This window comes from Pelodiscus sinensis, chromosome 21 (genome assembly GCF_052426305.1).
Source record: "Pelodiscus sinensis isolate ZL-2025 chromosome 21, ASM5242630v1, whole genome shotgun sequence".
Classification (NCBI taxonomy): domain Eukaryota; kingdom Metazoa; phylum Chordata; order Testudines; family Trionychidae; genus Pelodiscus; species Pelodiscus sinensis.
The window spans coordinates 17,585,491-17,600,299 of record NC_143072.1 but is presented as its reverse complement, the minus strand read 5'-3'; the positions used below and the strand labels follow the sequence as shown (position 1 = coordinate 17,600,299).

Here is a 14,809-nt window from a genome sequence, read left to right as displayed (position 1 = left end):
CAATGCCCCCCTCTAACCCGAAAGTCTGGTCTCCCCAACACTAACGTGAAACAGAGGGAAAGAATTGGCTGCCTTACAATTGGTATTTGTACTTGAGCTCCTTTTTATCTCCATCTTGGTTTGAGGAGGGGCAGAAAACCCCTGAGAAACCAAGCTTTGACTTTGAGATCAAAGCAGAAGAAAAGCTACTCTGACTTGCACATCTTGTGCCTCTCTGCCTCGCTTCATGCTGTCTGAAATGTGCATGGTTTTTAAAGGTATTGAAAGTAAAGTTACCTACTCTAAAACGTTTACGTGTCTCCAGGGGTCCCCCTTTTCCCCACATTTCCCTCTTTAAAGAATATATGAAAAATCAGTAACATTCTCCTTGGATTGGAATATCTACATTGCTTTCTGTGTGTGCCTTAATGACTTGAAATCATACACAACTTGATTAACATAATGAAGAGTGGAAATAAAAACCAGAACGAACATCTGCTTCATATAAACACTGTTGGTCATCTGTGGTGTTCATTGAGTCCCCTCCATGGAGCGTTTTTCAAAGGGCCAAGTTAGAGCTGCGGTGGGAAGCATTTGCACTATGAGTGTGTTGTCAAACCCACTCTGCAATGAGTAGCATGAAGTTAATAGGAATTCTTGCATGAATAAGGATTACAGACAAGATCCAAGATTGCAATCACAAATTTCTCTGCTGCGGTCAGATGTCATTCCTTCTGCCAGGAAATCTTACTTTATGCTGCTCAAACAGCCATAGTGTTTTACTCTCAAGAGGACTGCAAAATGCAGCTGCATCTTTGATCCATCAGAATGGAAGTTTCCGTTTTAAATGCAAAGTTGTTGTGATAGCCAAGATAATGGTTTATCTCAACTGGGGAAGAAGCAGGATTTGAGTTTTGCTAAACAGAAACTTACTTGTTAATTCATTGGAATAAAACTAGCAAAAAGAAATATGAATAAGTCAAGATCCTCAGCTGCTGTAAGTCAGCAGAACTCTGCTGAAAACAAGGGAAGGCAGTGTTGCCTAGCAGGCAGAGACATGAGACCATAAGTCATTTCATCTCACTTTCTTCACCTGTATAATGGGGATAATGACACAGACCTGCTTTTGTAAAGCGCTTCAAGGCATGCTGGCGACTAGCGAGATAGAAGGGTTAGTATTATCATTCGTATGCCAGCTCGGGGCATAACCACTGGCTTCTTGGCCTCCCTATCTGGCCACGTTCAGTACAGTAACTCAGCTTTTGCCTGATTTGATTTCATCTGTCATCCTGTGCAGTCTTCCAGACATGCATGTGTCTATTCACTGAGCTGGCTGGTAATTAATCTACTAATCTGTTGCTCAAACAATGAACTGGGACTCATTCACTGAGGCTACGTCTAGATTGCATCCGTTTTTCGAAAGATCCCTCTTAAAATGAGGGATAAGGGATCTTTCGGAAAAGGCTTTATTTTCCAAAAGATCCGCGTCTAGACTGGCGCTTTTTTCCGGCAAAGCTCTGAGCCGGAAAAAAGTGGCAGCCATTTTTATGCTAACGAAGCGGGGGAGATTTAAATCCCCGCTTCATTAGCAATTGCGATACGTCTAATTTGTATCCCTTTTACGGAAAAGGGATGCAGTCTAGACACAGCCTGAATGTGTATGGGGCATCTGCTGATTCTCTTGACACACTTAACATGTTTATTATTTCCTGGTGATTTTTTGCTGTCCTTTTTTTATATATAAAGCTGCCTACTACATTCAGCATAGACAACAGTTTATCTTCCCAGGTAAGTTCATTGCTTTAATTCTACTAACCAGCTTGTGCCGTTTTCTGCCCAAATTGAACTATGGTTAAATCTGGTTTTTTTTTTTAGACTGCTGCTTCTTTTTCCAAAAAAGAATTAAAGCTTTCTCTTGTGACACCATAACTGGTAATGCGAAGCCATTCTTTCCTAATGACTGCTTTCCTTATTTACATTTTAAAGTGGTTTGTTGAGCGGCCACAGAGGAGAATCCCTTCACAAAAGTCAATGTACCATACTGATATTCCTTTGAAAAATGTATCCCTATTTTCAGAGCTATAGGGCTGGAGGATGCATCTGAGGATCTGGACCACAGGGATTTAAGAAAGAATTAGCTTATTCAGCTCATACACTTCTCTGGGTTTAATATAGGGTCTTCATTAGGGAATGTGGTTTTTTTTTTGCAGGGTCTGCCCGTGTGTGCAGTAGGTGTGTGGTGGGGTGGCTTGTAGGCTGAAGGAGGAGGTACAGCTCTGACTGAATACAAGTGTCTTAGTGTGAAAGTTCTGTAACCCCCACCTCGCGACCTGTTGGTCACTAGAACGGGCCCTTTTCTGTAGATCTTAGGATCTAATTTCCGTAGAACCAGAGAGTTAGAGTCCATCTGCTCTAACCCCCTGCCAACGTGCAAGATTTTAGACCTAACAAGTCATGTTGCCTCTCTGTTCCTCAGCCTGTCTGTCACTCCCCATGAATGCAGCTTGTGTGGACACACCTGAGCTCGTTTTAATCTAGCTAGCTTGGGTGACGGAGCACAGACTTTAGTGGGGTTAGATGCCCGAATAATTATCTAGGGTTCTAGGCTGGCTTGTAGTACCCACTTGGAAGCCTGTGCAGTTGCATCTTTGTTGCTCTATTACCTGAGCTAGCTAGATTAAAGGTCGCCTCAGATAGGTCTTCACAAACTGTACTCGCACCCTGTGCTTGCTGTGTAGAGGTACTCTGGTGTCCACCTCTGTGAAGTGGGTAATGCCAGTCTCACAGGGAGTCTGTAAACCTCTTTGAGGTGCTTGAATGAAAGGCAAAATATGATTTGGATTGAGGAATAAAATACTAATTCATCAGTAATTAGTGTCCCACTTCTACAACTAGTGCTCTTCATAGACCGTTTCTTTTTTAAGAAAACATTTTAAATTCAGATTAACTGAGGCCAGGCCTACACTAAAGGGGAACATCTAATCAAGAGACGCAATTCCAGCTAAGTTAATTATGTCACTGGAGTTGACGTAGCTTGATTCGAGTTTCCCCGCTGGCCTCACAGCGGGAAGCCGACAGGAGCAAATGCTCCCTTCAGCTTCTCTTACTCCTCACAGGAGCAGGAGTATTGGCGACCCGCTAAATCGAACTCTAGAAAATGGATTGCAGCAGCATCTGTCTTCCCTGGAGTGTAGACAGGATCTGAGAGAGTCCTCGTGGGCAATGCCTTGTGGGGTTGCTATAGAAAATGGGCTGCCTACACCAAGCTGACACTAGGTGGTGCAGGCGAGCCACATGGGTAAAGCAATCCATTGAATATTTTATTATGAGCATTGTTGCAAATGCGATTAGAAGTCATATGAAATTGTGCACCTGAAGCTGGCTCCAATTCTACAAGTACTTATGCACGTGCTTAAAGGTAAGCATACGAATTCATGAATTGCACTATTGTCTGCTTACAGCTAAGTGCATCCAGGTAAATTTTTGCAGGATCAAATTAGCAGCTGAGTTGAATAATTCACATAATGTCACATTATTCATCAGAAAAAAATCCGATTCAATCAACACAAATGTTCATAATTAGCACTATGCGTATTGTTTATAGTGTTTGCTTAATGTATAGAAATGTCAGGATGTAGATATCTGCCTATGTAGTTCCAAGATGAGAACTAGATCCACAGTAATGTATTATAGCGATTGCAATATGCGCATTGTATTCCAGATTTGTCTGTTTTTTGTTCCAGAAATCCCCAGCTCCCTGCAAGTAACACAGCCGCCTGAAACCGCCGAAGACACTAAGTAAGCATTATATTTCTTCACGCTTTGGCTCGCTTTATAGCGAACTGAAATGTTAAACTTTCTATCGAGTGGTTAGAGCAGAGGGCCAGTAGACAGGAATTCTGGGTGTTATTCTTACCTGTGCCATGGATTCATTGCCCAATGTTAAGGAAAGCACTTACACCAGTGGGGGGCTACTGATGGCCCATGGGTCGCATGTGGCCTATCGGAGTTCTGTTTGTGGCCCATGAATCGTTTTGTTTACTGTTGCTCACGTGCAGATTCTCCTGGTTTCCATCCATGTAGGTTTTTTCCTCCCGGTATTACTAAAGCGACACACACGTAAAGCAACGCCATGTGAAGTGCACACTGGTTGCTCACAACATTGTGAGAGCTGTGCGCTTCCCCTGCAGCCAATCACAGCGCTGCTACGATTCGATCGGCACATCCCGCACGTTTTAAGTATTCAAGCGCAGGTAGCAACACTACCCTATCACAGGAGACCATCTTGGTTACAGCCGTCTTGCAGCCCACTGAGATGGAGGGCCACTGATGCAACCCACTCACTAGTCTAAGTTGCCCACACTGATTTCCACCCCTTTTACAAGATTGGTAAAGAGAGGTTGACACTTACCTCACTCCGGGGATATTAGAGGGGGGAGTTAACTAATGTTTAGTACAGCACGTGGATGAAAGGGTCCCTTAACGTGCAAAGGTTTTTGTTTTTAATGGTGATTTTTTTTTTTAATGGTCAGAAAATGTGAGGGGAGGTTCCCTACGGAAAATTTCTAAAACAAACCAATTTTTCATTTCAATTTTCCGCAGAACATGTAGGGTTTACTGAAAAAGTTGACCAAAACGGAAATTATTTCCATTTGTGGCTGGCCTATTTCCGTTTACAGTCCGGGGAGGTGGGGGTTGTTGACAGCAGCAAAAAAATGAATCGAAAACCAAACTTTCTATTGAACCGTTTCAATATAATGCTTTTGGCCACTCTTATCAATGATAATTAATTCCCAGTAATCTGATAAGGCTGTGAGCACTAGAAAAATGACATTTTCCAGATGATAATCTGATGGACGGTGCTTGCTGGTGTCGTTGCCTAGTGGCTACGATATCGTACCTTTGCTTGCCATGTCTCTACTCTTTCCCCTGGGCCACCATAACCCCTCATGGCACTCTCTTTTGAAGGGAGTTGATCCAACCCTCTAGTTAGGTCACCAGTTAGTTGCCCCTCTCCCTATTGTAAAGGGCTTCCTGCGGGTGTCCAGTCCCAACTTGGGGGTTCCAAAAATCCTCACCTTCTCCTTCCCGCCCGCTCCTAGGGAGAGTCCAGCAGTGACTCTGTTCATGCCCTTCTGAATGGGGGGGTTGGTAGAGGGGATCCCAGGTCGTCCCACTCAACTGGGCTCTGGCCCAGGGCCCTGTAAGAGGTACCAGTGTCTGGCACCCAAACCCCACCTGAAGGGTTGCCTTAAGGAGTCCTCTAGGGCACTTCCTCCCACCCACACTCTTGTACCTCTCTGGTCTGGCACCCTTGGGACCTGACCAGTCCCAAACCAGGTAGCTTGCTGGACAAGAAGAAGTCAGTGTTGGCCCTTCTGCTACTGGCTGCGGGGCCCGCTCTGGTGGCAGCAGAGACCCTGGCTTTGACCGAGCGGCGACTGGGTGTGTACTCGGTGAAAGAGGCTGTGGAGCCCTGTGGCTGGCGTCCAGGAGCACAGCCCTCCAGGAGCACACCTAGCCCCACGTCCTTGGGGCTGCGCTCCTGGCCTCTGGCTGCAGGCCTCTTCCCCCTCCCCCCAACATCTGCAGTCCATGTTCCTACCATTAAGAGCATGCCATCTCTTAATACGTTTAAAAATCAGACGCACAGCAGGGGGAACCCGGTGCTAGCCGGGACAGCTGATTCCTGGCTTGAGCTGGGTCCCCTCCGCTGTGCTTTAGCCTTTTTAAATGTGTTAAGAGCCGACTGCCTCTTACTACATTTCAAAGGCAGAGTCGCAGCGGGATTAGCTCCCGGGCCAAAAGCTAACCCTGCTGCGGCTCCCCTGCTTATCGACTAGTTGATGAAACTAAACTTAACATCCCTAATCCAACAGTCACGGAAGACCAGCTGATAACTTTTTTTTCCGTTTCAGCCCTCGCTTGGGCTTTCCGTGGGCTGCGAGGGGTGTTGGTTGTTTTGCCTGTGACCCAGTTCCCCTGCACTGCTGGTTACGCTAGCTGGTGCGGTCACTTACGTTCCAAAGCATCTGTGGTCTGTGGCAGCCTGGAGTAACACACGGAATGGGGCAGGGTTCCCGAGGGCTGTTAAGAAGCTGCAGTTGCTGGCGCTCGTGTGGCTTCATGTGAAAGGGGAAGATGCCGCTTCTGGGGGCATACAGAAGGACAAATTCAGAAGAGCAGCCAGAGAGGGATTGACACTGAGCATGGCACCTGCATGACCTACAAATGCAGAGGCTCATCCGTCTGGGTGCAAGGATCTAACATGTTAGGGAGACCCCTAGAAACCTGGATCCCTAGTCAGTCGGGCTAATCCTAGTGAGCCAGATGCATCCCTGTTCCCACTCTAGTAGGATTACCTCGGGTGACTTCAGCACAGCGCTTGTTACCCTTTGCACCACTGGAATGTGCAACCAGGAAAGTTATAGAGGAAACTGCTGCGGCCAGTGGAGTGAAGTGAACATCCTCTCTTGCCCTTTGGCTGACCTAAACTGCCTGGATGAATTTGCCAACAATTTGTGCACATAATCCTCAATGAGTCTTGGGCCTTCTTTTTAAAAGCCTTCTGTGCCTCTCACTTCTGGTTGTGTGTCGGCTGCTGGCTTCAGCAGCGAAAGATTTAGGGCAGGGCGAGCGGGGCGGCTGCCCCGGGCCCTGCGCGTCCCGAGGCCCCGTGCATGCGCCTTGGCACCACGGCGCATGCGCTGTGTCAAAGGGGAGGCCCCGCGAAATTTTGCTGCCCAGGGCCCCGCGGCGCTGCCCTGGGCCCCGCGGCACTCTCATCCGCCCCTGGGCTTCAGGGTCCCTTTTTGGCTCCCTCCACAGGGGAAATCTGATAAATTCAGGGAAAAGGAGCTTTCAGAGTTTGAGGATTTACAGAGCCCGGTTTTTCTGGCTCTAAGCATCCTGTGGGATCCGGATTGTAAAGATCACAGCTCTCAGGCAGATCACTCCTCGTAGACTTTGGCTCTCATGTTATTAACTCACAATTCTCTATATTGCTCCGCCAATGTAGGTGCATCGGCTCTTAGGTTACCTGATACAGTCATAGCCAGTAATGGTGCCTTTGTACGGCTGCTAAACTATTCTCCATATCCTGAAAACTGATTCTACTGGAGGTCCAAAAGTTCCCTTGCTGGCTGTCCCTGTAGTAACAGGCTCTCCTCTTTCAAGTGTAGATAAAGTCTTAGTGGAGTTTCAGTTGCACATCGGAAGTGGCCTTCTGAAGTAAGGATGTTAAAAGGTGGGTAATCCACTAATCATGTAGTCAATAAAATTTGTATCGACTATGCGATTAGTCAATGAGGGAAGGCTTTGTCAGTCCCAGCTCATGCCGGGTCCAGAAGCCACCCCTGCAGCAGCTCTGCAGTTTAAATGTAGTAGGAGGTGGGTGTGCAGGTGGCCCAGCTCCTATTACATTTAAACTGCAGAGGCGCAGTTGGGGTAGGTTCTGGATCTGGTGCGAGCTGGGACTGAGCTGGATTGCTCAGTCCTGGCTCGTGCTGGGTCCAGCAGCCCTTATCCGGGGCTGGCCACAGATAGGGGCTAAGCTGGAACTGTTCAGAGCAAGCCTGGGCCCACTGCGGACAGAGGCTGCTTCATGGCAGCCTCCCCTGCCCCTCACCAGCACTGGCTCCTGCTTCTTCCCCCCACCTCCATCCCCTTTGCTGCCTCTGTAGCAGAGGCAGCAAGAGGGGAGGGACTCACTAAGATCCCTATTCTGAAGCTCCCTGTCTGCTACGTGGCGAATAAAGATCCCTCTTCTGACATGGTATGTTAGTAGACACGCTCCCTGGTTTTCTTCTCAACTCTATTGGTGGTGCTGAAAATTGGAGGTGAGGAAGCCGGGCTGCTGCTGTGTCCACGCGCCATCGCATTTTCATTGTAAACCTGTTTTTTCTTGATAGTGCCGACGAACAGCTGGACGCAGAAGGGGCAGAAGAACCTGACGCGGAGGTAGGTTTGTGGGCGAAATGACCACCCCTCTCGTGACTGCATGTGAGAGCAGACAAAGGCTGCATTAAAAGCTAAATCGCAGTGCTGGGGTCTTCCGGATATGACGACAGGTTGAACCTCTCTAGTCCAGTACCCATTGGGACCTGGCAGGAGCCGAACCACGGGAGGTCAATACTGTAGCGAGTGGGTCTCTCTTTTTATCTTTATTTTGCCGAGGCTAATAAATGGAATAGTGCTGCTTTATAATGTATGACTGTACCTATACGCCCTATATAAGCCTACACCTAGCAAATGCTTAACTGCTCTCTCCGTAACAAAATGTTAGTATTACTACATAATTTTACTGTATTGGCACAAGGAAAAAAGTAGATACAGCATTAAAAAACATGCTTCCAGTAAGCAGCATTACCTACGCTTGTATGGCTTACTGGGCTATTAGAAGATGTGTAGGGGTAAATTGGCGCTGAACAACAGCACAGAACACTAAGCGCTTGGGTTGGTTTCTGTAAACAAAGTTTAGGGGAAACTTGACCAGGACAAGCAGACATCCAGCTAAAATCATGCCAGATTATGGAGGCTGCTGGAACAGAGAGTGCCGGACTAAAGAGGTTCAACCTGTACTGAAATTAGTATTGCTTTGCTGTGTAATGAAAACCCTTGGGTATTTTTACTTAGCTGCATCTAACCTGCCTGCCTGTTAGCTATACTCTTTCCAGTTGGCCTAAGGAGCTCTTTTGCTGTTGGCTTACTACTCGATACATTAGCATGACTGTTTGGTGCCACTATCAGGATTATAATTTTTCATTTAGAAAAACCCTTTGATTGTAGTGATGGTTAGAGGTCCGTTTGGTTTTTAACATTTTGTGTTTTTTTAAAAAAAAAGCCACCTAAATCTACATGTATCTATCTGGCTAAGTACCTGAGCTTCCTATAAAAACTCAAATTAGTTAAAGTCCAGCAAAGCACATGCTTAACTTTAAGCAAATGATTAATCCCATAGTCTTCACTGGAGCTATGTCTTCACTTCCTGGAAGATTGACTCTTCAGCGGTCAATTTTTCGGAGTTTGATTTAGCAGACCTGCTAAATGGAATGCTGAGCACCTCCTGTCAAAGCCGGTTCTCCTAGAATTAAGGATGTTAAATTGCAGTTATCTGGCTAATCGTGTTGTCAATACAATTTGTATCAACGACACGATTAGTCGAAAAGGGCCGCTCTGCAGAGCCACAGCAGGGGTAGCTCCAGGAGCCGACTCGAGCTGGGACTGAGCAGTTCTGGGAGCCACCCACACTGCAGCTCTGCATTTTAGATGTAGTAGGAGCCGCCATTTTAGATGTAGTAGCACCAGTGCAAGCCAGGACTGGTCAGTGCTGGCTCGCTCTGAGTTCAGCAGGCCCTCTTCGTGGCAGCCAGCCCTGTCCACCGTGAACAGGGGCTGCTTGAGAGCAGCAGCCCCTGTCTGCGGGCGGGAGGGGGACAGCTCCCCACTGGGACCCCCACGGACAGGGGCTGCTGCCAGAGGAGCCTGTGCCCATGTTGAACTTTGGCCCGCTGTGGGCAGCAGGGGGGAGCAGGCGACACCGTGGAGATGGTGCTGGGGGGGAAACCAGCTTTTTAAGCCAACTCCCCCCCCAGCACTGGCTCCTGTTTCTGCCCTTCTCCCTGCCCGTCAGCTGAGCTCCCTGCCTGCGCAGGAGCTTTGAACCTCTGAGCAGAACTCAGCAAACAGCTGTGCAGCCACACAGCTTACGGGCAACTTAGGTGTAGATGTGCACCCCCAGTAGGAACATGCGGGCTGTGGGCGCTCAGCTAATCAGCTGGGTGTCATTTGAATCTCTCCTGGGAGGTTGCCCAAATGCACAGCTTACAGGCAACACTGACCTTGAGAGAGGTGTTTTGTGCAGCCTCACCAGCTGAAACCCCACTGTAACTGTTGTTCCTGTCTGCACCCTACCCTTTCTGATTTGCAAGCAGGTCGAAGAGCAAGAGACAAATAAATCAGAACCAGAGTACGATGAGGACGAGTTAGACGACTTGCCCAAGAAGCGGACGCACTGGCAAGGGATGATCTCCCGCAAGGCCAGCCAGACCAGCGTCTACCTCCAGGAGTGGGACATTCCCTTTGAACAGATTGAGTTGGGGGAGCCCATCGGCCAAGGGCGATGGGGGAAGGTTTACCGGGGCAAGTGGCACGGAGAGGTGGCCATCAGGCTGTTGCAGATCGATGGGAACAACCAGGACCATCTCAAACTCTTTAAGAAGGAGGTGATGAATTACAGGCAGACCCGGCATGAGAACGTGGTGCTCTTCATGGGGGCTTGCATGCACCCCCCTCATTTGGCCATTATTACCAGGTAAGGACCAGTGTTCCCTCTAACATTTTTCCATCCATGTGTGGAATACATTTTGTTATATGCACCAAGGCTTGTAGGATGCACACCACCAATAGAAACACAGGATGTTGGCTGTGGGCACTCTGCTCATCAGCAGGGTGGCACCTGAATTTCTCCTAGGTGGCCACCCAAGCGCTCCGCTTCCACGGAACGCTGGTGAGAATGTAGCATTTCACTGCAGAGCTGCCATGATTTTCACAGGACTCTACATCTGCTTTCTGATCTGCAGTGAATGGGTCAGGCTCTGGTTTGGGAGCGATGGAGACAAATATCTCTCCACAAACAGCTAAAGTAAGAGCAGTAGCGTCCAACTCCCTGCCAAACTGACCCCACCACATATGGTGAGGTCTGGGGTTTGTCCACGCTAGTCACTCTTTGCCGTCCAGCTGACCGAAAGGGGTAGTGCGCCAAGTACTATGCAAAGAAGGTCAGGCCTTCTGGGTTTGGAAAACAAGAAGGCTACGTCTACACTGGCCCCTTTTCCGGAAGGGGCATGTTAATTTCAGCTATCGTAGTAGGGAAATCCGCGGGGGATTTAAATATCCCCCGCGGCATTTAAATAAAAATGTCCGCCGCTTTTTTCCGGCTTTTAGAAAAGCCGGAAAAGAGCGTCTACACTGGCCCCGATCCTCAATCCCCGATCCTTATTCCTACTTCAAAGTAGGAATAAGAGCCTCCGGAAAAGGGCGCTTTTTCCGGAGGATCGGGGCCAGTGTAGACGCTCTTTTCCGGCTTTTCTAAAAGCCGGAAAAAAGCGGCGGACATTTTTATTTAAATGCCACGGGGGATATTTAAATCCCCCGCGGATTTCCCTACTACGATAGCTGAAATTAACATGCCCCTTCCGGAAAAGGGGCCAGTGTAGACGAGCCCGAAGTGTGCAGGGTCCCCCGCCCTCCGTCCTGGGAGCGCATTCTTGAGAACAGAGAAGCGTTCCAAGAATCTGTATATTGACCTAATCCGTTGATTGCAAAATCACATGAGCCGTCCTTTTGGTTCCTCTTCTAATCAAATGTAGGGAAGACCGTTGGCAAAGGGAGAAACAGAAAAAGAAATTTACCTTCCCTCCCCCGTGATTTTTAGTGGTGTGTGTGTCTGTGTGTGTGTGTCTTCAGTCCATGCTCAGTGTAGCCTGAGGCCAAGTCTACCGTGTCGCTTTATTGCACTGTAACGTTCTGGCTTGGGTGTTAGCTCTTCCCCACTCCTCTCCCTCCCCCCCACAGAAGGTTACAGTGCTGCAAAGCGCCAGTGTAAACAGGCTACAGCACTGTTAGCTACTCCCCTCACCTAGGTGGCCGGGAGAGCTCTCTCCCAGCACTCCTGCTGCGGCCACGCTTTCAGTTTAAAGCGCTGCCGCGACTGCACTTAAACCTGTCAAGTATTGACAAAGCCTCAATTTTCATTGACACTGCTCCAGAAGTTGCCAAGAGGCCTGAAAGTGACTGTAAGTGCCCACTGCCAAAGCAGTGTAAAGAAGTCTCTTACAGCCGGTCCCCGAGTTACGGACCAAACACTTGGCCATAATTCGAAATGTTCGTAAGTCGGACCCATTGAGTTACATTGCGACCGCACTGTTCGTAAGCACGGGTCGCGTTCGTAACTCGGGGACTGCCTTTACGACCGCTTCATGGGAGGTTTGGTCATAAATGCGAATGGTCGTAAATTGACCATTCGTAACTCTGGGACCGGCTGTATACGTGTTGGGCCCAACATTTACATTTTCTGAATACTGCCTTTGGTGGGGGAAGGTCCTGTGTTATAAAACCGTGCCATCAACGTCATACGAAACTGACAGGTCGTGCACTCTATTTTTTTCCCTGAGGGAAGTAAGGGTGAATGTTTAGGAACTTGCATTTTTTACCTCATTGTCTCGTCTCTTTCCCCCTCCCCCCCTTTCTTTGTAGTTTTTGCAAAGGAAGGACGCTTTATTCGTTTGTAAGGGATCCCAAGGTATCCTTGGATATTAACAAAACCAGGCAGATAGCTCAAGAAATCATTAAGGTAAGTGGGAACACTGGGCCAATGGCAGAGGTGTCTTTCTTTTTATTTTGCTGGTTGCAGAATTAAAGCTTTCTGGTGACTCTTGAATGGGGCGACATTTGCAGTGAAATTCCAAATCAACGCAAGCTGCTGTTTGAGTGGGAGGGAGGCAGGGCAGACACTCCGCTAATGTAAATGCTCATAGCTCCATTGAAGCTCATTGCTGTCGAGGAAGCTATGGGATTTATCCGTTTTTTGAAATTAGGACAAGTTGTGTCAGTGCAAGTCACAGCCAGTAGCACCTTACCCTGGACTACTCTCTGTTTCTGCAGAAAGTAGCTCCACTAGTGGGTGTAACCGGACCAAATCTCTGGTGCACATGAAGTCTATGATAAGAATTCTGCTACAGTAAGGGGAAGAAACTTTTTGAATGTCCAAGCACAGCCTCATTTAGCCTTGCAAGGGGCACCATTGATATGCTAATGTTCAAGACGCAGTTGTACTAGTGGATAACCTTGCTGCAGTATTTAGGCCTGTCGACCGGGGAGGGGACAAAGGGGACAACTACCTTCCAGGCCTGATGATTCTAAAGGGTCCAGGACTCCTGGCTCCCACTGCTACCGTGGCAGCGGCAGTGCCTGGAGGCCTAGGACCTTTGAATTGCCATTGGAGGGCTGAGTGGCACAAACTGGGTGGCTCTAAGGGCTGGGGGGGGCACAACATGGTGCACTCTGGAGGGCAGCCCCGCCCCTTCTATGCAAGCCCTGCCCCTTCTACCCAAGCCTCGCCCCTTCTGAGTGTGCAGCTCTGCTCTCCCTACTCTCCGTCCTGCCCAGGGTCCCAGTGTAGCTCTCCTGCCGGTATTTTAAATACAATGCTGTGTTGAAGATTGTGCTAGAAACTTCTCTGTTTGGAGTGCAGATCACCAAAGCTAGTGCTGTGTTTCTTCGCTTATCTGGGCTTTTCCGTGCTGCTGAAATCTGGACAAATCTTCCTTCCTGCTTCATATGAGTTAATCGTTATAAGGCATGCCAAATGCAAAGCTCTCCCTTGGCATTCCCTGGAGCTGAGTTTACTGGCCGCTTCACCTGAAATGCAGAGCGGTCGCTCAAGCATAGTAACTACTTTTCTCTTGGGCGGAAGATTCTTCCAGTTGAAAGGTCCCAATTTTTATGGGATCCTAGAGGTTGAAAAGATGTATTGCTTTCCCGTGCTTGAGCGCTCTGAGCAAAAGCATTAGTAGCATAATTTTTACTAAGTTTTTTTTAGATTTAATTTGTTTGTGATTGTTAACAAAAGTATAATTGCATTTTAGAAGCATAGATGTTAACAACCACTACTTTCTTTTACCAGAATATAAAAGAAAAACAAATTAAATGAAAAACTAATTTTAAAAAATAGGTGTATATAATTACTTTGAGGGTATTAAACTTTCAGTATACTTTGTTGTATTTGGGAGTCCAAGGTGGCAACCCGTGGAAAAGGTTTGGTTAGCTTTATGCATAAATGGTTATTTTTAAACATTATTACTATGCCATTCTTACAGTTTTTAAAATAAAGTGAAAACAAGTTTATAGAAAGGCAAACAAAAAGTCGAGACTTGGTTAATATTACCTTAACTTTAATATTGAGATCCTTCTATTTTTTCTTTGAATTAAAATTGTGATTAATAAATTAAAACAAATGTTAGATTTATGCATATCTATAACTGAGATCTTTATGAACTTGGCAAAAATTTGGTATTCATAATTCTCCACCCCAACTATAATATTAAAATACTGTGGTACCACGTTTTTTAAAAGGGTATAAAATTGATATTTGTTGCAACGAAATTAAAAAAATAGTGAAATGACACACGACATACTACAAAGAACAACACACACATCATGCAGGATAAACTTACAATTAAAAACAAATGGTGCCAAAATTCTATTCATTTCCATATAAAATAAAGGCATTAAAATAAAAAATAAACAAAAGGGTTAAACATTTAAATCAGCAAGTTATTACCTTTTATTTAAAACTTGTAATAAAAACAATAACATTTATATCAATATGTGCCATGTTAATTTAGTAATTTATAGCATTTTCCACTACTTTATAGCACAGTTTTAAAATAAAGTATAATATATTGAAATAACAGCCCATGTTTCAAATATTAGTCAGTGGTTAGGATTAGAAGCAGAATCTGCATTTCTGATCCTTGGTAACCATATCTTCAGGACAGTTTGGAGTAATTCCAGCTGTTGCATTCCTGGATTAAAGTAAAATTTGTACCTTGTTTTCCTCTTATTTTGTCCTGTCCTTTAATTGCTTTATCATTTGGAGGTTTCTGTAAAACTTCAGTTCTCTCTGTATGTTAAAAGTTAAAAGAGAGAGGTGGGGCGGGGGGGAGGAGGGGAGTGTGTGTACATGAAGAGCAACTTAGGAAGATAGGGAGACCTGTGCCAAGAGAAATTAACTCTTGCAGTGGTCTTAAAGTACAGGCAGCAGCTGCAG

At 46.7% G+C, this 14,809-nt stretch overlaps 1 protein-coding gene across 1 annotated transcript in view; it reads left to right on the top strand.

Annotated features, from left to right (window-relative positions):
* KSR1 (kinase suppressor of ras 1) overlaps nt 1-14,809 on the top strand; it is a 154,077-nt gene that overhangs the window by 118,723 nt on the left and 20,545 nt on the right. Inside the window, exons 12-17 of the mRNA XM_089772046.1 lie at nt 1,726-1,767; nt 1,855-1,911; nt 3,723-3,777; nt 7,890-7,938; nt 9,912-10,291; nt 12,235-12,331. Coding sequence (XP_089628172.1) covers nt 1,726-1,767; nt 1,855-1,911; nt 3,723-3,777; nt 7,890-7,938; nt 9,912-10,291; nt 12,235-12,331 — 680 coding nt within the window. The remainder of the gene's footprint in view (nt 1-1,725; nt 1,768-1,854; nt 1,912-3,722; nt 3,778-7,889; nt 7,939-9,911; nt 10,292-12,234; nt 12,332-14,809) is intronic.